General features: G+C 39.3%; 1 protein-coding gene across 2 annotated transcripts in view; it reads left to right on the forward strand.

Moving 5' to 3' along the window:
- Positions 1-24,909, forward strand: part of fn1a (fibronectin 1a) — a 55,881-nt gene that overhangs the window by 14,103 nt on the left and 16,869 nt on the right. For both annotated transcript variants that reach the window (XM_061723986.1, XM_061723987.1), the window contains exons 11-30: positions 644-772; positions 861-1,004; positions 6,220-6,341; positions 6,451-6,619; positions 6,727-6,912; positions 9,298-9,423; positions 9,570-9,659; positions 10,495-10,689; positions 13,248-13,529; positions 15,632-15,895; positions 16,062-16,156; positions 17,204-17,372; positions 17,481-17,567; positions 18,257-18,448; positions 19,927-20,199; positions 22,858-22,972; positions 23,082-23,158; positions 23,249-23,338; positions 23,442-23,708; positions 23,817-23,933. In XM_061723986.1, coding sequence (XP_061579970.1) covers positions 644-772; positions 861-1,004; positions 6,220-6,341; positions 6,451-6,619; positions 6,727-6,912; positions 9,298-9,423; positions 9,570-9,659; positions 10,495-10,689; positions 13,248-13,529; positions 15,632-15,895; positions 16,062-16,156; positions 17,204-17,372; positions 17,481-17,567; positions 18,257-18,448; positions 19,927-20,199; positions 22,858-22,972; positions 23,082-23,158; positions 23,249-23,338; positions 23,442-23,708; positions 23,817-23,933 — 3,189 coding nt within the window. The remainder of the gene's footprint in view (positions 1-643; positions 773-860; positions 1,005-6,219; positions 6,342-6,450; positions 6,620-6,726; positions 6,913-9,297; positions 9,424-9,569; positions 9,660-10,494; positions 10,690-13,247; positions 13,530-15,631; positions 15,896-16,061; positions 16,157-17,203; positions 17,373-17,480; positions 17,568-18,256; positions 18,449-19,926; positions 20,200-22,857; positions 22,973-23,081; positions 23,159-23,248; positions 23,339-23,441; positions 23,709-23,816; positions 23,934-24,909) is intronic.

A 24,909-nucleotide genomic window follows, 5' to 3' on the forward strand; every position in this document is an offset into this window, starting at 1 on the left:
TCCTTCCTCCTGCTCTTTCCTTCCTTCTTCCCTTCCTCTTTTCTCCCTTCCTTCTCCCCTTTCCTTCCTTCCTTCCTTCCTTCCTTCCTTCCTTCCTTCCTTCCTTCCTTCCTTCCTCCTTTCCTCCTGCTCTTTCCTTCCTTCTTCCCTTCCTCTTTTCTCCCTTCCTTCTCCCCTTTCCTTCCTTCCTTCCTTCCTTCCTTCCTTCCTTCCTTCCTTCCTTCCTTCTTTCCTCCTGCTCTCTCCTTCCTTCTTCCCTTCCTCTTTTCTTCCTTCCTTCCTTCCAAAAATCAGTTTTACACAAAAACATCATCAACGGGAATTTATCGTTTTTACCGCGTCATGACAAATTCTTATCGTGAGGAATTTTTTTGACGGTATATCGTGAACGGTAAAATATCGCCCATTCCTACAACAGAGTTGTGTAGACATTGATGACGACCAGTGATCAGAATCAGGTGTGTTGCTGCAAGGAGACATCTAAAACATGCAGTAGACTGGCCCTGGAGTACCGGCTCGTGTGCAGTCCTGCCTATAACACTGATTTCAGAAGAGACTCGCAGGAGATGTGGGGGGTGTGGCAGCTGACTCCAGCTCCTTAAAACATGAAACTGGCATAAAGCTCTGTCCGTGTGTCTTGCAGACCAGTGTACTGTTGATGGTCTGACCTATGATGTCAACCAGACCTTCACCAAACAACACGAGGAGGGATACACGATGAACTGCACCTGCTTTGGACAGAGCCGTGGCCGCTGGAAGTGCGATGCCATTGGTGGGTCTATCATTCTCAAATGTATAATTACATTCATTTATGTCCTGATTCTCTTTACTCTGACCTGACGTTGCATGTCTGCTTTTAGACCAGTGCCAGGAACCAGAGACGAGAGCTTTCCATCAGATTGGGGAGTCTTGGGATAAAGTCATCCATGGAATTATGTACAAGTGCTACTGCAATGGCAATGGCGTTGGAGAGCTCAGCTGTGAACCTCAGCAGTCGTACTCTGGTAAGATATGCATTTTTAACATTGAGCTGTGTCTTGACACTATAAGACGTAGGGCTGGGCGATATGGACCAAAAGTCATATCTCGATATTTTCTAGCTAAATGGCGATACTCGATATATATCTCGATATTTTTTCTGTGCCTTAATTGGGGTTTCCCCCAAAGCATTATAGCATAGCATCTCTGTTAGCTTCATTTTTTTCTGAGGCAAACCCTTAAAAAAACAGTCCGTTTTAATACAAAGCCTCGTGCCAAATGTCACACAGGTTCTTTTATTAACAGAGGTCTGCACAATATCAAAATGTATAAAACAAATGAAATAAAAATAAACTGCCTGCATATATAGAATAAAAATGCTTCTTGAATAAAATAAAACAAATATCCCTTTCCTGCATAACAATTAAATTAAAATACACTGTAATTAATACAATGTAGACAGTAGCAGGCAGACTTTTCCACTGAGGTTGACAGTTGTGCAAATAACAAAACATTTGTGCAAATCTCAAATAAAACATTCAAGTCAATTTGTCACAAAATAAGTTATATCAAAATCATAAAAAAAAAATGTAAAAAAAAGAAAAAAAAAAGATTTTTATTTTTTATTTTTTTTAAATCGATATAAACGATATTGTCTCGTACCATATCGTGTTTGAAAATATATCGATATATATTAAAATCTCGATATATCGCCCAGCCCCATGATGGCTCATAGGCGCTTTTTGGAGTATCAGACCTCAGTGAGTACGTCGCAAGACAGTCATGCAGACTATCATTTTGACTTGGGTCTTTTATTGCGACCTTGTCAATTTCAGCAGCATCCTTTTCCAAGATTGCGAACTTCCGGATGTGGGCCTCAACTTGGAAAAATAGTTTGTTGAAGTCACCTTGAAAATGAGGCCCTTAACTTTGATGTGAAACAGACGGCGAGGGGAGGGAGTTGCAGTGTCCTCTTTTATGAGCGCACCCTCATCGCTGAGCCTTTGTTCCTGCCAGCATGCAGAACATCCCCTGTGTTGTTGCTACAGCTGGACCATAACACTGCAGGTCATGACTGTGTAGAAAAGGCCCATGTACATCTATTTCTTACAAGTATATCTGAACATCTGCAGTTCAGTTTGTGGGTGCAAACTAAAAGATATATTAATATTATGGCATTTTATTACTCTACATAATTTGTTGTATTACTTTCCACTGTACCAGAGAGAGAATACAATCGCTGGTTTTCTCTTCAAAATGACCGGCTGCATGCGTGCCTGTAAAAGTCCAACTGAAGCTCTTATTTGTAAAGAGTTAATATATTCTTTGAAGTATGAATAATTTGTAATAATGTGTGTTACAAGAATAGCTCTTTTCAGTCAAAGTTATTCTGGAAACAACTAGTTCTACAGACAGTACTGCTCCCAAGCAAATAGGGCTCATTGCCTGAAACTACACACTGATTTTTATAATTGTAGTTATACATTTTTAATCTACAAATTAACAGGCTTGTAGCTTTTAAACACATATTGAAAGTATGCTCCATCATCAGCAATGGCCATTATATCACAGGTATGTTTCCCTCATAGGTTTTTGCATGCCAGAGCAGCTTCCCCTGGTGCTTAAGTTAATCTGTTATTCACCTTGAGAGAACAGTTATTGTTGGCACCCTAGATATTGGGCGTTGTGAAGATATATTAGCCCTTTAAAGATTTTCTTGAGTGCCTTTTCTATAGAAGTCGGCTATATGGTGTGGAAGCTATCAATTTTCACATAATTTGCATTTGAAAAAGTGCAAATTCTGGGTACTTTGAATTCTTGATTAATTAAAAGTACAGGCAATTTCCACTCGGTGTATGTAAGTATTTCTGTTTCGCTAACTCGCTGGCTGCTGCTGTGTGTGGCTGTGCTTCCATATGTTTCATGACTACTTTTGGAAACTTCATACAGAACTGAAATGAGCCTTTTCATTTCAGAGTAACAGTAATGTTATAACTAAGATGCTGGTAGGAATTAGTTAAAACTACTTGTTACATGGAAAAAGTAATACTTGTAATGTGTTAGTGCTCAACAGTGGTGTTAGCGAGTGAATCTCATGTTGGAAAGTTTACAGCTGTGTCTGAAATCACCCAAACTCACTACAGTGTGAGTAGTATTTTTTTTTCTTTCCAAGTGCTGTCTCCATAGTGCAAACTGTTATACACCATGTAGTGCCCTCAGTGCATCCCAAAAAGTATTGTAGCCTACAGCTGATGATCACTGCATTAACCAGCAGTCATCCTTTACGTCTTTACTATTTGCAGTGACACGATGAAAAACACTGACAAAATTACGCTGGTAGTGTCTAAAAATTGTCTCTGCTGATGAGCTCACTTCAGTCTTGTATAAACTGCAGGGAATGAAGGGAGAAGTGAATAAGCAACGCAAGCCAGCATCATTTAGAGCTACCGGTAACTCATGGATCACTGCACGTTATTACCTATCCCTTATGGTTAAGTTATCCAATTTCTTTTGATCAGGTGGTATAACTGCGACTTTATTTTAAATATTTGTTTTCTTTCTGTATGTATGCATGTGTGTGTGCGTGTGTGTGTGTGTGTGTGTGTATGTATATATATATATATATATATATATATATATATATATATATATACACACACACACACACACAATTTCTTTTTTTTATATATGCATTTGGTACTTGGCATACCTGTACATGAATATGATAGTTCCAGGTGAGGCCAGAAAGTTGAACAAGTTTAAATGGTGCCTGGTTCGCTGGGTCTTACGTTAAATACGTTTTAAACTGTTACTTGTTTGCTGCAGCAGGTTGAACGGAGAAACAAAATGTAGGGCACTTCTCTGCCACAAGTGGCCATAATAACAACCATCTGTGAACTTGCTGTGTGTGTGTGCGCGTGCGCACACGCTCCAGTGTACAACACACAGCATACAAAGATTTAAGGGCAACATGAGATCCAGACTAAAGTTCAGTTTGTCTTACTCAGGAAAACACCATAAAAAGTAAAAATGGGAAACCCAAGTTTTTCACAGGCCTGAAATTGAGCACTTTGACTTTGATACTATCTTAAAAAAATGTTTTTCTTTTGTCTGCTATCTGGTATCTTAATTTCCTCCCCTTGTCTGTGATCTAATTTAATGTTTTGGGGATTTTTTTTTAGTCTTGAAAGACTTCCATTATTACATCCTTTCACTGTGCTCCTTATCACCACCAGTCTGTCTGAGTGTGGAGAAAGGGTGTTGTGTCTATGTGCAAGTGAACATGTAGGAAATCTTTTTTTTTTTCATGCCCCTCCCACATATGATCCTATGCAACGCTTACCCTCACTAGTGGCATGTGGGTCTGTAATAGGTAGTAATTGGTCCCAGATTGTTTTTGAGGTTTGTGTATCTGCTCGCAACTTCTGGTTAACCGAGCCACTTGCTCAGAAACTTTGATTATAGGTCTGCTATTTGGAAACGTGGTTAGAAAACCTCACTACTTTATGAAAGCAACCAGTTTCTATCAGCACAGCTTATATCAGGGGTCTGCTTGCCACATGGAGAAGAAGACTTGATACCCTTTTTGAATATCTTTTAAAAACCACACAGCTGCAAGTTTTGCCACTACACATATTATCTCTGCTCTTGCATCTGTCAACCTGTTAAAAGTCAACTTGTGCACTCTTTGCAGTCTTGGGTAAATTTGGACACTTGAGTCTGATCTATTTATTATTTTTCTGTAATGCAGACTGTGGATCTATCCACCGTGATGTCAAATGTTTTAATGACCAACAGACCTCACAACTGGAAAGTTTCTCAAGACGTCCACTAATGTTCCCTGACTGGCTGTGGCAGCTGTTAATGTTGTGTAGTTTAATTAAGTGAGAATTCAAATTAAGCCATGAAACCCAGAGTTATTTCAGTAAAAAAGTCCTTTTCCTGCACCGTAACTTAAGTCTAGTAATGTTGTACTGGTTTCTTACTCACATTTATTCATTGTTTCCAAATGTTTCTTTTTTTTTTCTGATCATGGTTCTGCATGATTTTTCCAGGCAGCCGTTAGGTCTCTTTCATTTGGCCACTCATGCATTTCCATGATACATACGGTTTGCCTTAATGGTAGGGCATGCATACATTTGTGGGGGTGTATTACAATCTTTAATTAATTTTTTTTTTTCTATTGTTTTAATGTTATTTTTTTCTTCTTTGTTTTCAGTCTCAGATATTGAATAGCTATTTCTCTAAAATCCATCCTCACAATCTCTGCTTGTGTTCAGATCTGCTGTAGCGGATTCACTGCTGCTTGTACAAATCTTGTGATCTCCACTTTGAGTTCTTTTCCTTCACTTGTCTTCTCCCTCCTCCTTACTTGGGATTTGTTTACTGTTTGCCTGTGGCTCTTTTGCCAGATATGACTTTGTCACAGCATCTTTACCAGTGTGCTTGTTTTTACTTCCCAGCACCTATTCCAGACGGTTATTGGTTGCTAGATTCAGTGCCTTGTACACAACTTAATTTTATTTGGTTCATTGCAGTTCAGTTTAGTTATATTGCATTACACTTATTGGGTGGATGTTTAAGGGGTTGTTTTGCAAAGCCCAAGGAGTTTTTTCAGAAACTGAATATGATAAAGTAAGAGATAGAGAGCCAAAAGATGGTTATAAAGACCCATGTACATGTATAATTTTTCCTCCAGAATTACTGACTATCCATTTGCTAATAATGAAACACAACAACACACAGCAAGTTGGATGATGACATCTTTAGTTTAACAAAGTATAGTTTTCGAATTGGAAGAACCTAGCAGAGATTAGATGTTGGAAATGCTTTGGGAATTCTGTTTTCTTGCAAGTGTCACGTTCACTCTGATTATCAACAATATTTCCACTTTAAATTTGCATTTTCAAGAGGAAAGGCAAGATTAGAAAACACAGTGAAGTAGAACAAGGTGGCTAAGTTTCTCCCCTCCAGCAATGGAAATCTGTGCTGGAATCTCACAGGGACTTGTTAGTTTTATTTTTTTCCCACTCTGCTTGTCTTCTTGTTTGAGGAAAAATAACTGCAAACTGATGCTGCGTTACGTAAAGTGGGTGTAACCTATTTGCTTTACGATAGATCTTTTGTTTCTGAGCTTGTAGATATGATTTTACTTAATTGACTGTTCATGTCATGAAAATGGCTTGACTTTAAAAGTGCAGTCTCTCTTAACTCCCGTCTGTGCTTTCTTTTTTTCCACAGGTGGCTATCGCCCTGTTCAGGTAATCATAACTGAATCTGGAAACCAGCCCAACTCCCATCCCATTCAGTGGAATGCGCCATCATCTGCTCACATCACCCAGTACATCCTTAAATGGAGAGTGGTGAGTTTTCCGTACAACGTACAACAAAGACATGTCTCGTTACTCCAGTGATTTCAGCGTATTGCTCATTCAGTTGTGAACTCTGAAGCATCCTCAAATCTAACCGCAGAAAGACACACACACCGCATGGAGGGAGGTGAACATTCCTGGCCATCTTAACTTCTACACCATCTCTGGTCTGAAGCCGGGCATCACCTATGAGGGTCAGCTGATCAGCGTGCTGCGATTCGGACGCAGAGAGATCACACGTTTTGACTTCACTACTAATTATGGATCATGTAAGTTGCGATCAAGCCCAGATATCGACGTCGGCTGGTATTGAAATCAGAAAACCCTGTCCTTTTCACAAGACAGATTCCATTTCCAACTTCCTTTTCCCCTGCAGTGGCTACATCCCAGGGCGAGACAACCCCACCTCCGTCTACGGTGGACACCTCAGAATCAGTGACAGAAATCACTTCCAGCAGCTTTGTCATCTCCTGGGTTTCTGCATCTGACACAGTTTCTGGATTCAGGGTGGAGTATGAGCTCATGGAGCAGGGACAGGGGACAGGACAGCCCATCGTTCTCGGTAAGTGCAGAAATGCACATTTGCAGTTTGACTTTTGCACTTCATTAAAACCGCTAATATCTAGGGCTCGAAGCAGCAAAGTTCCTGGGTGATAAAAATAATAACAATAATCATAATAAACATCATCATTAGGCTACAGTATTTTCCGCACGATAAAGGCTCAGTTATGGTTCTGCGTCACACCAACGCAGAGCACACGCCGCAGCCGTGACGCCGTGCTGAACCCTTCAGACTTCTCCGTCTCTCCATTTGGTCGCGGTGCAGTACCCCCCGCGGCCACTAGTTAGCGATCTTTTTCTGAATGGTTTATCCGACTTTTTCCGGTCACAGTAAATCAAAGAAATAAGGACAACTATTGTGCAAAGAACAAAAACAAAAAAAATCACACATAAACGAAGAAAAGAGCCCTGGAAGTTCACTACTGATTCAAACCGGAAACCAGAAATGCTTCGCTTTCAAACGAACCAATCACAGCCCTCTCGGTCTGCGTGTGGTCGGCGTCTCCTCGACACGTAGTTACAATTTTCAGGAGGTGCACGTCAGAGACGGCGCAGGTGACGGCGTGTCCTCTGCGTCGATCCAAACCACACGCTGTAGGCACGGCGCCATTTTGACGCAGAAGCATAACTGAGCCTTAAGGCGAATTTAAAATCCTTAATAATCTCAAAAATCGGCACTGCGCCCCATAATCCGGGGCGCCTTATGTATGAATTTTGTTGAGTTTACTAACCTTGAACCAGTTTTATGTCATACACCGCACTCAAAAATCTCTTAAAATGTTTTAGTGCGACTTTGGTAGCGATGAAGCCGCTCCGCTTGATTGGTTGTCGGACCATTCAGCTGACACATTAAAGTCGGTCCTTGGTTGGATACGGGTTGCAACGTCAGACAAGATAGATAACTAATTCTGTAGTGCTGGCAAGCAACCATCATCCAACATCTAGTCAATGTTACCTTACTATAGTTAGACGTCAAGCCAACGTTAGGTTTTTAGAGTAAACCAAATTGTCAAATCTATATCATAATCCAGTTATAACCAAATGTTGGAATACAACAGTGTTCCCACCTCACACTAACTTCAGGTGATGAACCAATCAGAGAACAGGACGTAGTACGACTCTTACCTCCGCCACTTTTTATTGGTGGATTTGTGGAAGACGAATGATTTAAAATGTGAGTGTATTTTTCTGTATTAGTTACAACTAAGTTATTGTGAATGAGTTGAATAAAAGTTTGACTTACCAGTTTCGCTTATATATGTTTTATCGTGCACCTTATAACCCAGTGCGTCCTATATAAGAAAATAGACCCGTTCATTGATATCGCGCCTTATAATGTGGTGTGCCTAATGGACCACTAATTACAGTATTATTATTATTGTTGTTATTATTATGGTTATTATCATTTAACAGAAATTTCTGCCATTACAGTTTTGCCACCAAACAATTTTTTGAAAGTGTGCCTAAGTTCATGAAGCTTGATCCATAAGGGAAGCTACAAGCCATACTTGTCTATTTGATGAACCAATTGGGATACAAATCTATAACTTGGCAAAAGAGACTTCAGATGTAGGCAGCACCAGAAATATCAATTAGCTGACTTGAAAAAATGGCAAACAGCCAATCAAACTGGATTTAGTAAATTAAAGTTTTGGCTCATGTCCTGGTTGTTAAAGTGGATGGAAAAAAGGTTTTTCCCTCTCCATTTCATCCATGCGGGGTTATCGTTGAAGGTTGCAAATGTTTTGAATTGGGTTGGACGCCCCTGATCAGCACTTGTACTTGTTCTAGTATTCGTGGTCATTTACAGTCATTTAAAGTAGGGATGGGCGGTATGGACTAAAAAATGTATCACGATCATTTCTGGCATTTATCCCGATAACGATAAAAATGACGATAAAAAAATACCAATTCAACTCCATCTTTGTAACTATAAATCTAACTCACTCTCAGATCCGCCATGTTTGTTACACAAAAACGTCATCAACGAGAATTTATCCTTCTTTCTTTCTTTCTTTCTTTCTTTCTTTCTTTCTTTCTTTCTTTCTTTCTTTCTTTCTTTCTTTCTTTCTTTCTTTCTTTCTTTCTTTCTTTCTTTCTTTCTTTCTTTCTTTCTTTCTTTCTTTCTTTCTTTCTTTCTTTCTTTCTTTCTTTCTTCCTTCCTTCCTTCCTTCCTTCCTTCCTTCCTTCCTTCCTTCCTTCCTTCCTTCCTTCCTTCCTTCCTTCCAAAAATCAGCTTTACACAAAAACTTCATCAAGGGGAATTTATCGTTTTTACCGCGAGATGACAAATTCTTATCGTGAGGAATTTTTTGACGGTTTATCGTGAACGGTAAAATATCGCCCATTCCTAATTTAAAGTCATTTACGTGATTTTTCTTGCCAGACCTTCCCCATACGGCGTCCTCAGTCAACATCAATGAGCTTCTGCCTGGAAGGACATACAATGTGAATGTCTTTGAGGTTACAGATGGCGAGGATAACCTTATTCTCAATACTTTCCAAACAACTGGTGAGTTGACAAATGTTTTACAGATTACAATTATGGCAGTTTTTGCATTATCTTCAGAGGCACAAAGTATATGTGTGCCAGGGAGACGCATGATAAAAATCAAATAAATGTTTACTTTAACACATCTCGTCTGATTTGTTCCACAGCCCCCGATGCTCCCAAGGAGCATGAAGTGGAGGAGGTTGGAGAAACCTCCATTGTGATCAGCTGGGACAAACCACTGGCTCCAATCACTGGTATGTCAGTTACACCCAGTACTGGAGTTGAGGGGGGATGGCATCACCCCTGAAATAAAAACAGTCCAAATCATCCCCCCTGTAAAACTGCCATCCCCTCTTTCCATCCCTTATGTCATTTCATCAATGAATGTGGTTTTACTGCTATTTCAACATTTAGAGTCATCACCAGAAAAATAACACCAGAAAAATAACTTATTTGACAATTTTCACCTGTTTCAAGTAAATTTTCAATTGAAATAAGTAGGAAAATCTGCCAGTGGGACAAGATTTATCTTCTCATTACAAGCAATAACATCTTGTTCCACTGGCAGATTTTCCTACTTATTTCAATTGAAAATCTACTTGAAACAGGTGAAAATTGTTGTTTTTTCCAGTGATGAGTCTTGTTTTAAGTGTAATGAGATTTTTTTACTAAAATGAGACATTTTAACTAGAAATAAGACAAATATTCTTGTTAAGATGTTGAGTTTTTGCAGTGATCCATTTTACTTATCCTGTGAAGGACAGAGTCATATTGATAAGTTCAGAAAACTGTTTTTTATTGTTGTGTTTTGATGTATTTGATGTAAGCCCAGTGGATATTTAAAGCTTACAGAAGGCTGCATTTAACTGCTGCTATGTCATTCCTGCAGTAATTCTGCAGGTGTTTTGGTCACTGCTATTATTTGTAATATATTATATTATTTGTAATCAGCACAAATTATCTGTCCCCATATGATAAAATCAACCATCCCCCCTGATTTTTTTTTTACAACTCGAGTACTGGTTACACCTCTGCTGGTCTTTGAACCCCCCATCCGCCTTCACAAACACATGTTTTCTCTCCTTTCAGGGTATCGTGTTGTCTACACGCCATCCATAGAAGGTGAAAGCACAGAGCTGAATCTCCCGGATACAGCAACGTCTGTGACACTCAGTGACCTGATGCCTGGGAGGTCTTACAACATCTCCATCTATTCAGTAGAAGAAAATCTTGAGAGCGAACCTATCTTTTTCCAGGTCAACACCCCAGGAGAGCCACTGCCAGGTAAATGGTAAACTGTTATCGTGACAGAGACAGGCTGCACTCAGTAAGCTTGTATGCTCAGAAGTCAGGGTTGGTAGTGAGATGGGGCAGGAATTAAGCAAAGTCTTACGGAGAAGAGTTATTTCAAGTTTGCTTTTTCTTCACATTTAACCTGCTGAACCCAAATGCACTTGTTTTTTGTACAAAAGAAGTGTGATGACTGAAAACACCCTGATTACAAAGATCTTAACCACAAAAATGTCACGTGATCTAATCATGAACTATTTAAGTACAATTGCACCAGAGTAGAGAGAAATGTATCAGCACATACAGGCTCTCGGGTTGCTCAGATACTGTAAATGTGACATCATACGGGATCCGACTTGCAAATTATTTTCTGACCTATTTAGTGTCGTTAGTAGGAGTTTACAATTCTGAGTACTAGTAGTATGAAGTTTTCCAATGAAAAGTGAAGTCACTGAGTTCACAGCTGCTCTGCTTTTATTCTGCTTGACTACAGTTATGTAAAACTTATTAGTCTGCCAAGTCGAACATGCTGTTGGGCCAGTCGTGCAGATGTTGGGGAGGTTTGGGAATGCTTGTTTGTGCGAGACCTAAAGAAGCATGACCTCCTTGTGTGTGCTGTCACCTTTTGACGCAAAGATTAACCCTTTCAACATAGTATAATCATGTGATTCTATGATACCAGCATGGGAAAAAGGTCAGCTGCGTCTGATTGGGTTTGCCATTTTGAGTCAGGAGTGAAAAATTATGTAGCTTTGTTTATTTATTTTTCATTGAAAGGCTGTAGTCATGAGATTCAGCCTGAAATTACAGGTTCTGCCCAGCAAAAACTAATTTTCTATCCGAAGCAAAGCATTGTACTGTAGTAAATTTGTTTTGGAGCTTTGGAGTCTGGAGTGATGAAAGGTTAGACGGTCACACATCTTGCGTTAATTATCTTGATCTTTCCTTTTCATTTTTCAACTTTGTTTTTCTTCTTATATCCTTCAGAACTTAAATCTTTGGGTGCCCTTTCGTTGCCCTCTGTCCAGCTCTTCTTTTGTTCTGCCATCTGTGCAGTCATTGACTTACAACCATGCATGTATGAAAATATACAAAAAATAAGACAGCTATGAATTTCCAGATAGTCCTGCAAGATATGTGATATGAGCCTTTAAATTAATCATTTGAATTTTATTAATAATGACAGTTGGAAAAGAACTGTTAAGTTGGCTAGTAAGTGACTTGGATACTAAGACACTTTTTTACAGATGTGATTTTTTTTTTTTTTTACGAAAGCATTGTTCACATGTTAGGTTAGAATTACTAAGCTGCATGTTTCCACTGAAAGACACAAATGCAACAAAAAAGACTTTCTGTCAAATTGAAATATCAATTTCAGTTTTATTTGAAGAAGTGTTTGATTGCTTTTTAGGAAGAATTGTCTTGTTCTCCATGTTTCCTTCCTAAAGACAAAAACGAGCCAAAGTACCTTTGGCATCACACTTTAGCAGTGATGACACTAGCTAACAGGGCAATTCCATATCGCAGTGGTGACTAAGAAACTCAGGAAAGAAATAACGGATGAGACATCAAGAAAAGGGCTCAAACAAGAGACCAAACTAATCTCAGTGTCATATAAGCAAGATAACCTCACATATGGGGAACTTACCAGAGGTGGAAAAAGTACTGAAAAATTGTAATTGAGTAAAAGTATCTTTACTTTGCTTAAATCGTACTCAAAGTAAAAGTAAAAGTACTCATCTAAAAATGTACTCGAGTAAAAGTACAAAAGTACTTCATTTAAAATGTAATTTGAGTAAAAGTTACTTTCAGTTATTTAATGCAAAAAAAGGATGAGTCACGAATCAAATCCAGCACAAGTTGTTTTAATTAACTTTGAGGCATATTAAAGTATTAATTTAATTAATTTAACATCCACACTTGTAAAAGCTCAGCTGAGCTCAGTAACATGATCCTCTTACTTCCGCAGAACAGGAGAAAAAGGACAGTCACAACCTGTACTGTAAAGTGCAAACTATTTTCAGTCATATTGTCCAACCAACAACACTAAAACCAGAATCAAAGTATTCAAACACAAAATAAAGTGCCCAATGCCCGCAGGATCCTGCTATTCACAATAAACCAAAATGAAATGCCCACAAGATTTTCACCATACATTTTGTACTCAGTAACGTGAGGGGGTTCTAATGTAGCAAAGTAAAATACTTGGGTCAAAATGTACTTGAGTAAAAGTAAAAATTACATATTTCAAAAACTACTTAGAAAATTACAAATTACTCATAAAAAGTACTCAATTACAGTAACGTGAGTAAATTTAATTTGTTACTTTCCACCCCTGGGACTTACTGAGCTACAGATTGCAGAATAATTGCTTTGTGCTGATTTAATGGTCTTCAAACTACATGTTTTTACCTGGTTTCCTCACCGTTTCATTCAGGAATAGCACACTTTTGTCGCCCATAATAAACTGTCCAAGTTCTTTCTTGTAAATGGAGATTTACAGACTTTACAATTTGGTAACATATGCAACCTTTTTGTCTTTCCCTTTCCAGAGGTTGAAGTGGTTTCCCCAACTGACCTGCGGTTCTTTGAAGTATCTGATAAGAAAATAGTCCTGACCTGGACCGGCCCGGGCACTGATGTCTCCGGCTATCGGGTCACTGTGCTCCCTGTTGAGGAGACCGGTGCTCCCCGCAAAGAGATGACGCTACCCGTCAGTCAGAACTCCTACATTGAAGTGACTCACCTGGAGCCGGGCACAATGTACCGCTTCAACGTCTACACCATCCACAACGGAGAGGAGAGTTTACCACTTATTGGGGAGCAAAGCACTAGTGAGTACATGAATAAAGAAAACGCAAGATTTGGTTCTTAGGAGTAATTATGACAGAGTGCGTCTTAATTATCATTGTCACCAAAAGTTGTACTCATCTAATCTTATTATAAGAGGCTTTTAGTCATTCATGCTATGAAATGGCATCAGAGGGAAGAGATTAAATACAGTCCAAAAAATTGTTGCGGGATGTTCAAGATATTATGAAGTAGTATGGTGAGGATAATTTAAAAAAAAAAAATGTCTTCTGTGGACAGCTTATTCTAGTTAATTTAACAATTGACCCCATAAAGATGCAGTCAGACGAAACCTGAATTCCTCAGTGGATTTGGGCTATAATCCATGTTGGCATGTTGATCGGGGCTCTTTGTGGGTCATGGCATTTATCTTTGACAAAGAGTTGACTATGAAATTGGCAGGATTGGGTATTAGTCATGTTGTATTATGAATCGAAGACTGACAAGATCACTTGTATAACATGATGTATGTATGTATGTATGTAGACGATCTCATGTCCCTCTGCGTGCGCAGCACACCGTATACGTATTTGTGTTGGCCTTTACTGCACACTTGCCTGTACCAGGTTGGACCCTTTTTTACGGACTTGATTCTTTGTAACGGAGAATTAACAAGGTGCTAGAAACTTTCTTTATGATGATGGTCCATATTGAGGAGATGTCATACAGTTGGCGCCATTTGAGCACAGTGATCTTATTGTCATGTTCAAAAGAACACTTTGTAACATTGCAAACATAACATTTCCTGCTGGGAGTAGCATGGAGGATAGAGGCCATCAAGGGATATAGATATTCTTGTATGCTGGGGCATTTAATGATTCACATTAGGCACTAGGGGACAAAGTGTACTGAGGAAATATCCCCCACACCATTACTCCACCCTCAGCAGCCAGAATTGTCAGTACAAAGCAGGATAAATCCATGTGACGCCAATTTCTGACCCTACCATCCACATGTTGCAACAGAATTGGACTCATCAGACCAAACAACCTTTTGCTTGTGTTGAGCACAAGTATTCTCCAGTTGTGATAGGCTCATGTGAAGAGGCACCTCAGTTTCTTGTTCTTAGCTGATAAAGTGGGAACCAGTGTGTTTTTTTTCTCCCTGCTGCTATAAACCATCTACGTCAAAACTCAATGTGTTCAGAGATGATCTTCTTCATAGCAAAGTGGTAACAAGGGGTTGTTTGAGTTGCTGTTGCCTTTTTGTTATCGCAAGGCAATCTGACCCCTTTCCTCTGACCACTGGCACCAATAAGGTATTGTTGTCCAGAGAAATTTCAGAGAAGATATTTTCTGTTTTGAAAAATGAATTGTAAACCTTAGACATGGTTATTTGAAACTCCCAGTATACCAGTATCTTCTTAAAGGGGACCTATTATGTCATCTAATACCTCTTTTAAACAGGCCTTGCATGTCTTAAAAACAAGCTTTTGATTGTTTTTAAATTAGAAATCCAGCCTCTGAGCCATGTCTGCAGCTTCCCAGTCTCTAACCTCATTATTTATCCAGTATTCTGAGTGGGCGGGGCTATGATAATGAGGCTCTGTGCTGATTGGCTGCCTGAATGACGCGATACACCGCTACGAAAAAATGGCAGAAGCTCTGGCCGGCAGAGTTAGTTGTGGGCGTGGTTTCACGCATCGGAGGCCAACCTATGTAAATCGCGCCCGTCGTTGCGTAACGACGGAGCAGAATCTGAACGGCTTGTAGATGCCATTCTACGCCTGGATGGCTCATCCGGGCGGCTGTACAGACACTGCAGAATTTGGTTGCTTTCCTCCTTCTCTGAGTTGGCAGGCTGAGGGGAGACCACTTTATATAAGTTAAAGCAAGAAAAAATGTGTTTTTTATAATAGGTCCCCTTTAAGGTAAAGATACCACCTGTCTTCTTCATTCTGATGCTCAGTTTGAACTCCAGAAGGCCATTTTGACAGTGTTTGCAAGTGTAAACATTAAGCTATGGGGCTATGGAGTTTAAACATCAGTACTTAAAGTGACTAGAGTGCAATGCAAAACAGATCTTCCCACTTTTAGGAACCAAACTGCTCCACATCTAACGGTATTGCCTAACTTCTGTCTTTTAGAGCCAGATGCTCCCACTGACATCCATTTCACCAACGTGACAGACGAGAGCGCAGTGATACATTGGTTTGCGCCCCGTGCCAAAATCACTGGTTACCGTCTCTTCCTCACCATTGAGGGCTCCAACCCCAAACAGCTGCGTCTGCCTGGCCTCCTATCTCACTACACCCTCTTGAACCTGCAGCCAGATACAGAGTACACCGCCACGCTGTACGCGGAGCAGGATAACACGCTGAGTGTAGGAGAGAGTGCTGTGTTTACCACAAGTAAGTGTTGATGCATCAACAACCTTAAAATACATGTGGTCATTTTGAAGAGGCTTGCAAATTGTTTTATTTTTAAGCCAGTGTCGAAAGCTTATTTTTAGTTTTTTCCTGCATGATGGTAAACTAAATCTGATAAGAGCACGACTCCTCTGTGTTGTTTTTCCAGACCCACCAATGGGCAATGCTCCTCAGTTCAACACTGATGTGACTGACACCTCCATAATCATTTCTTGGACTCCAGTTCCTCGTGTTGAATACAAGGTATATTTTATGTCTTGCCATCTGCAAATATATCTATCAACTGTGTCTTGGTATGTCTCTTTAAAGCAGGTATGGGATCTTGTGATTTCCCTTAAATTCAAGAATTACCTTTTTTTTTTTTTTCCTATTGAAAAAGAAGTCTAGTTATTTAAGGTTCATTGAAGGTAGGGCTGGGCGATATGGACCAAAAGTCATATCTCGATATTTTCTAGCTGAATGGCGATACTCGATATATATCTCGATATTTTTTCTGTGCCATAATTGGGGTTTCCCCCAAAGCATTATAGCATAGCATCTCTGTTAGCTTCATTTTTTTCTGAGGCAAACCCTTAAAAAAACAGTCAGTTTTAATACAAAGCCTCGGGCCAAATGTCACACAGGTACCTTTATTAACAGAGGTCTGCACAATATCAAAATGTATTTAACAAATGAAATAAAAATAAACTGCCTGCATATATAGAATAAAATGCTTCTTGAATAAAATAAAACAAATATCCCTTTCCTGCATAACAATTAAATTAAAATACACTGTGCAATTAATACAATGTAGACAGTAACAGGCAGACTTTTCCACTGAGGTTGACAGTTGTGCAAATAACAAAACATTTGTGCAAATCTCAAATAAAACATTCAAGTCAATTTGTCACAAAATAAGCTATATCAAAATTAAAAAAAAAAAAATTTAAATCGATATAAACGATATTGTCTCGTACCATATCGCGTTTGAAAATATATCGATATATATTAAAATCTCGATATATCGCCCAGCCCTAATTGAAGGTATCTTAAAAGTTTAATTCAACGTACTTTATTTGTATTGCAACACTGGAGAGGAACAACTTGGTACTAAGAGTAAGAAACCTGAAGCAGAACTGTTCTTGTGGAGGATGGATATCTGCCTCAACCTCAGCAAAGCATGTGATTGTTTGCGAGATGTTACACCAGAGCTGACAAAGTACCACTGGTTTCAAGGTTCTCAGGAAAATGCTGACCTCCGTCTTTTGGCTCCCATAACCTCGACCCATGACTGTGCTGTTCATCTTTCAGCTGACGGTGCGCCCTAGTCAGGGCGGGGAAGCTCCAAGAGATGTGACCTCTGACTCGGGAAGTATTTACGTATCTGGTCTGACTCCTGGAGTAGAGTACATGTACAGCGTCCAGCCAGTTATAAATGGCCAGGCGCAAGGAACGCCAATCACACGCACTGTGGTCACACGTAAGTACGCAGTAAATCCCCTGCAGCTTGGTTCTTTGCTACTTTGTTTCAGTTCTTTTATTTATTTATCCGTCTTACCCTTTTTACCCATTTTTCCTTCATGTCCAGAACTGTCTCCTCCTACTGATCTGAATCTGGAATCCAACCCAGACACTGGTGATCTATTAGTCCAGTGGAGTGGAACCAGTACCCCAGGTAAAGACAGTGACACGTCTGCAGTATAAATATATGGTTAATAACCCAAATTATCATTCTGTCAACTTTCTATTTCATTCATTTCATTTTTCATTTATTTATTTATTCAAACAGGTTAAAACAAAAACTAAATATTCAGAATACATAAAATGTATATACCGAGGAAAAAAAACAAAACAAAGAACAACAAAGAAAACCATAAGCAAAACAAAGCAAATTAAAGAGACAAATCTATATGTAAATAAATATTTCCTATTTGAAAGGGTGTAGGATGAAGTTTCAAAAAACTTTTCTGGTCCTACCCCTTCTAATGTTCTGTTTTTACCGTTTCACACAACTTCTAAAAGAAAAGCATAAAAGAAAAGAAAAAGTGGTTCAGCTGAGCAAGGCACTTTGGTGATTGGCTGTCAGTTCATGTGTCCATTTCCGTTTTGTATCCATACAGAGTAGTGTTTTTAAAGATTTGTTTAAACTTACTTAGTGATTTGCATGATTTCATTTCGTCTTTACAGTTGTTCCACAAATTGACTCCCTTCACTGATACACAATGGGTTTTGATGTTTGTTCGTACATGTTGTTTTTTAAAATTACATATTCCCCTGAGATTATGTTTATTTTCTTTTATTTGAAACAACTTCTGGATGTCTATACCTCTCCGTCCTGACATCGTACTCTTTGCTTTATTCAAGACATTACAGGCTACAGAGTGATGTGCAGGCCCACCAATGGACAACAAGGAAACAGTGTGGAGGAATTTGTGGAGGCGGGGCAGAACTCCTGCACCCTGGAGAACCTCAGTCCAGGTGTGGAGTACAATGTCAGCGTTGTCACTGTTAAGGATGATATGGAGAGCGCTCCAACAACAACTATCATCACTCCAGGTGGGTTTAAGTTTCCTGAGCTACTTTGGAGGGGGTTGGGTGTGCGGGCTCATGTGGGCCTCTGGAAGTTTGCTGTGTACATTCAACCTGATGAAACCAGATAAAAAATATGTATGCATACATTTGAAGTCCATGTAAAGGTTCTCTAAGTGTGTGCTGACGGTTGGAATAATTTCTGTAGTTTGTGTGAAAAAGTAAGAGTGTGCTGTGATCTGCATTCACAATTTTCAAAATAACACAATGTTGAAAGTTTACATTTCAAAACACTGAATGTCACTTTCAACAGGTAACGCGCACTACTAGTACAGCTGCCGTTCATTTGGCAGCAGCTGCTAGATAGTTGGACCTTTTCCATCAAAATGATTCCAGTGCTGGTTCAGAGCGAGTTCCTAATGTGGAACTGTGTTTTTGTTTGTTTCAGAACCAGGCAAACCTGGTTCTAGTCTAGCTCTTAAACTCTGCTAGGATGGATGCAAGAATCACTTATCTCAGGGGCTAGAGGGTGGGGGGTCATGAGCTACCAAAACATTGTGACTACCCTTGTTAAGTCACATATGTGACTGATAAAAGCACAGCTTTACTCTGGTAGGGGGGAAGAAACTAACAAAAACAAATGAACAAAGAATGGGTACTACCATCTAAAAGACTGGAAAGTTGCAGAGCAGTTACTGACTGAAGTGCAGGAATCACAAGTGGTAATGTGTATGCATTTGATGAGGGAAGGAAATATGCAGCAGTCTGAATAAAACATTTTGACTAACAATAAAAAAAAAAGATCTGTAGCCTCTTGTATTTCACTATCCTGCTCAGAAAATAAAGTTGCTCAATATTGAATTTCATTGGAAACAGTAGCAGAGAAGCAATGTTTTATATGTTAAAATGAGCAGTTGGTGTTTGTGAATGTTGTCTAATACTTGGCATAAGGCAGGATTCACAATGTTTTTTTTTTAATTTAATTTTTGCATCTTCATCTGTAAACACTGAGTGCTGCAGTATAATTTGCTAGTGTTTATGAATACTGCTGAAAACAAAGGTTATACATCCACCATGGGAATAGAAGTCATGACATGATGGCGTGACTTTGATTTTTATGTGAAAGCAAATCGTTATTACAACGTTCCAAAGTTGAACCCGCCCAATACCAGCACGCGGTTCAAGTTGGTGGAAAGTGGTTCCTGCACTACTAATGCTTCATGATCTGTGGAGTCTATTAATAGCGTTCAATGAAGCCATTTGATTGAATAATCTCATTGGATAGCAATTAATGAGAAGCAGACATATTAGCTCTTCCATCAGTGGGATATTTTGAATATGTCAAGCTGTTGGAAGTGGACCTTACCCATTACTGTGCCTAACCACTGCTTCTTTGGTGTCTCCTGTCTGTCTTTGCGTCCAAACCCTTTGCTTTCTGTCCGTCTTTGCCTCTGTGTTTGTTTTGGTGTTTGTGTTTTTCTCTTTTCTTTTTCCCACCCATGCAGAAGTGCCCCAGTTGACAGACCTCAGCTTTGGGGACGTAACTGACTCCACCATTAGTCTCCGCTGGTCACCGTTCAACACCACAGCTATCACCGGTTACAGGGTCACCGTGGTCGCAGCCGGCGAGAGCATCCCAATTTTTCAAGATTTAGTCTTGCCAACCACGGGTCATTACACAGTTTACGGACTGGAACCTGGCATCGACTACAACATCAGCATCATCACTGTGACGGAGAACGGCGAGAGTGAACCCACCACGCTCATCCAGCAGACATGTAAGGGTTCCAACCAAACTGATAAAAAATCCCATTTATAGATGAAATTAGCAGGGGTTGATGCTGTGGCTTCATTTGCGTGTTGAAGAATTAAAAATGGCATTATAGGGGTAAAGAGTGCCAGTATTTTCAGGTGCTAGACTCAAACAATAGTGAGCTTTATGAAAAACTATAAGAAAAACTTTTTTTTCTTTTTTTTTTTTAAATTTCGGATAGCCTACACCAGGGGTCGGCAACCCAAAATGTTGAAAGAGCCATATTGGACCAAAAACACAAAAAACGAATATGTCTGGAGCCGCAATGAATGAAAAATGAAGTCTTGTATCAGCCTTAGAATGAAGACAACACATGCTGCATTTTTCTAAAAATCTTCCCCAAGTTATACTTGGGGAAGATTTTTTTTTTCATTATGCACTTCGAGAAAAAAGTCGAAATGTCGAGAAAAAAGGCGAAATGTCAAGATTAATTTTGAAGTACAATCTTGAGAAAAAAGTCGAAATGTCAAGAAAAAAGTCGAAATGTTGAAAAAAAAGTCAAAATTTTGGGAAAAAAGTCGAAATGTCAAGAAAAAAGTCAAAATGTTGAGAAAAAAGCTGGAATGTCAAGAAAAAAGTCAAAATGTTGAGAAAAAAGCTGGAATGTCGAGAAAAAAAGTCGAAATGTCGAGAAAAAAGTCAAAATTTCAAGAAAAAAGTTAAAAAGTCGAAATGTCGAGATTAAAAAGAAGAAAGAAAAGAAGAAAGAAAAAAAGAGAAATAAAGGAAAAAAAGAAGAAAAAAGGAAAAAAAGAAGAAAAAAAAGAAAAAATGAAGAAAAAAAGGGAGAAAAAAAAAAGGTCAAACATTTTTGAAAAAGCTCCAGGATCCACTAGGGCGGCGCTAAAGAGCCGCATGCGGCTCTAGAGCCGCGGGTTGCCGACCCCTGGCCTACACAAAATCCTATAAACACCTAAAGCTTTGCTTTTTGTACCCAAAATGGTTCAAAAAATGTATTAAAAAGAGATCTTCAGACGCTGAACCCTTCCCAGATGTATCAGCACATTTTGCTTAAGTCAGCCTATGAATATCCCTTTTATCTCACAAGTAACTACTCTGTAATGTCCATGGCAGGGCTGGGCAATATGACCTCAAACCAATATGATAAATTGGGCAGTTTTACCTCGATAACAATAAATGCACGTGTTGTAACTTAGCTGAGACTCAGACTTTACCTGGCAACAGAAAAGTCTATTTTCTGATTGGCTGTTAGGCTGGTAACTACAGACAGCTGCTCAGAGCTGAGAGCGCTGTAGCTTACCGTGACCCGTTTGTAAGACGTGCTGTTGGAATTACTATGTGGCGCGAGAGCGTGTGAATTTGTTGAACTGTGTGAGTCTCATGCTCAGGGCCAGTCCATGGTATTTTAACTTATAAACTTTCAGATGGCACCAGTAGGGTTGCCACTTTTCAGAAATAGAAATAAGGGACGCCCTGATTTCAGCAGCGCAGGAGCCAAAAAAAAAAGCCCTAAAACTTCTAAACTGAATAAAAATGTGTTTATTTTATATGAAAAACAAAATGCTTTGATTTAAAGTGCTTTAATAGCATTGCACTTTCATGACTGTAGAGACAGCCAACCATATAGCAACTGAAATAGCCTCCTATGCTATGTATGTCCACATCAGCCCAGATGTATAATATAGCTACAGGTGAAGAATATGGTGTAAAAGTTAATTTATTTCAATAATTCAACTAGAATATGGTGTAAAAGTTAATTTATTTCAATAATTCAACTAGAATATGGTGTAAAAGTTAATTTATTTCAATAATTCAACTAGAATATGGTGTAAAACTTAATTTATTTCAATAATTCAACTAGAATATGGTGTAAAAGTTAATTTATTTAAATAATTCAACTAGAATATGGTGTAAAAGTTAATTTATTTAAATAATTCAACTAGAATATGGTGTAAAAATTAATGAAAATATGGGACAAATTGCGTCCCGTATTAGTTCAATACGGGACGCAACATTTTTTTCTCAAATAAAGGACAATTCCGTATTTTACGGGACGGGTGGCAACCCTAGGCACCAGACACAAAGAAATCAGGAAATATTGATTCTCTTCCTTACTCACTCTTAAGAGTCATTAAGATTACTATTATTATTAAACTTTATCTTAAATCCGTATCTGTAATGTGTTAGACCAGCACTTTAGATAAACTCCTGGCCATGGATGTTGTATATTGGCCTACAATCATCTGAACGGTTTCAGTTTTCCATATGTAATCGGTTTCTCTTCAAACAACAACAAAAAGCTTTAAATCGCTGATGTAATTGCTTTGCATGCTGGTGTTGTCAGTTTAATAAGCCTTTGTGTTTACATGCACGCGTGCAGCATCTGGTTTGGGTTGAGTGGTTTTATTATACCAAGCTTCACTTTGCCCCCCAGTGAAAACACTGCTTGTTCCTTCACTTTAAGATGTTGTAAAGTTTCAGACTCACAGAGTTGTCTACGTAATAGATTATCATCTCAGTGCCTCACTAATATGTTCTTGTTTTTCTCCTCTTGCCTCATTACCCCCTTTATAAAATTATTAACATTTCCCGCCCACCTTTTTGTAAATACCGTAGTAGCAAATCCTGTTGATGTAATGGCCTGAACTCTCTTCTTGAATAGCTGTACCAGCTCCCACGGGCTTGAGCTTTGGTGAGGTTGGGCCGGACACTATGGAGGTCACCTGGGCCTCTCCTCGGGTCCCAAACACTGCTGACATTAACAGCTTCCTTGTTAGGTATGAGAGAACGCACAATCTTTATCTTTGAGAACATTTAATGAAAAATGAATTCAGGTGCTGTTGTGAATGCACGCCGATTTTCGTTGCTGTTCTCTGTATTTTTCAGGTATCACCCCATTGATGATGAAGATGAAATAACAGAAACCAGCGTAGGAGGTGGGAACAACCGCGTGGTGCTCAGACGTAAGTTTTACAAGCAGAAATGTTGCACAGCAGGGTATGCAGACAAGCAGAGTGTGCAGTTTTTATTGTTGCTCTCTTTCCTTTCTTCAGATTTGCTGCCTAACACAGAGTATCTAGTGAGTGTGGTGTGTGTATATGAGCAAAGGGAGAGCTCACCTCTGGTTGGCACCAGGAAAACAGGTGATTTGAAACTTCATTGAAGAATTGTTTTCAGTTTTCCAACAAGAGATTTTGTCTTCCCCCCCACCCCCTGACTTTTATCCATCTTTTTCTATCTACAAAGCTCTGGATTCTCCAGTTGGCCTTCGTTTCTCCGAAATCCTCACAAACTCCTTCACCGTCCACTGGCTGGCTCCTCAGAGCAAAATCACCGGTTACCGCATCCGCTACCAAATGATCAGCGGTGGGAGGGCCAAGGATGAGAGGCTGCCCCCGTCCAGGAACCACTTCACTCTGACGGGACTCGCTTCAGACACGGAGTACTTGGTCAGCATCTACGCAGTGAGCGGCCGAGAGGAGAGCATGGCGCTCACTGGCAAACAGAAAACAAGTACGGTTGCAGAACGGAGTAATTTAATTCATTTACTCATCCTGTTTTCACAAAAATGTTGTGCAAGTGTTTATTTTTTTTGTCTTTGGGTTTTTGCTCTTTTTCCAGTTTCTGATTCTCCCACTGACCTGGAAGTCCTGGAGTCAACCCCCACGAGGATCACTGTCCGCTGGGCCGCCCCGCCAGTCACTGTGCGCTACTACAGGATCACTCATGGAGAGTCAGGTAAAATTAAGTAGATTATACACTGGATGGATTAAAGTAAATTGGGGGTTTACGCTGCCAAAACAGCCCGACTAACAGATCCAATATTTAAGCTGTTTAGATAGATCTCTTAAGTTAGCGTCATCCTTAAAAATGTTTAGGACCAGCTTGGTGGGGTATCTTTTATTTAGACAAAATTAACAGGCTATTCTTACTGAAATGAAATTGCCATTTCATGGATATTTTTGTTTTTGTACTTATTGTATTTTTCTTTGTTTCTTTTACCTTTTCTTTTTTCCTTTCTATTCTTTTGCTATTGACTGATTTGTTTTGGTGATTTTGTATTGAGGGGAGGATTTTTTATAAGCCCTTCGGGCTTCTTTTCCTTTCCTGCACAAATTATTTGTCCTTGTATGATTAAAAAAAATTATTGTGTTATCACTGTGCAAAAAATAAATAAATAAAAAAAATAAAATAAAAAAAAGCTTAATCCCTCTGAGCAGAGAAGTCACCATGGCGGATAATATTTTACACCAGATGCCCTCCCTGACGTAACCCCACAAGTATGGGGAGAGACAAAACCATTTACACGCACACACCCTTACGGGCAATTTAGAATTGTCAATCAACCTCATCTTACGTGTTTTTGGACTGTGGGAGGACAGAGGACCAGAGACAAGCCACGCAAGCACGGGTTTCTCCCCGTAGAACATGCAAACAGAATAACTCCCACTGGGCCTGGGAGTCGAACCAGGAACCTTCTTGTAATGAGGCAACAGTGCTAACCACTTAGCCACTGTGTTGCCCACATCCTGAAATAAGCATAAAATAACATACATTTTGTCAAAATAGTCTTTATTTCAAACAAAGACAAAGAGTGTTTCTTGACTAGAATTCTTAAAACTAGCAAAATTGTCTAATTTCCTTCAAACAAGTGTTTTCTTACTTAAAGAGTTTTTGCAGCGTAATCTTTCATTTCTTTACAGTGTAAATTTTG

Source organism: Cololabis saira, chromosome 6 (assembly GCF_033807715.1).
Source record: "Cololabis saira isolate AMF1-May2022 chromosome 6, fColSai1.1, whole genome shotgun sequence".
NCBI lineage: Eukaryota > Metazoa > Chordata > Actinopteri > Beloniformes > Belonidae > Cololabis > Cololabis saira.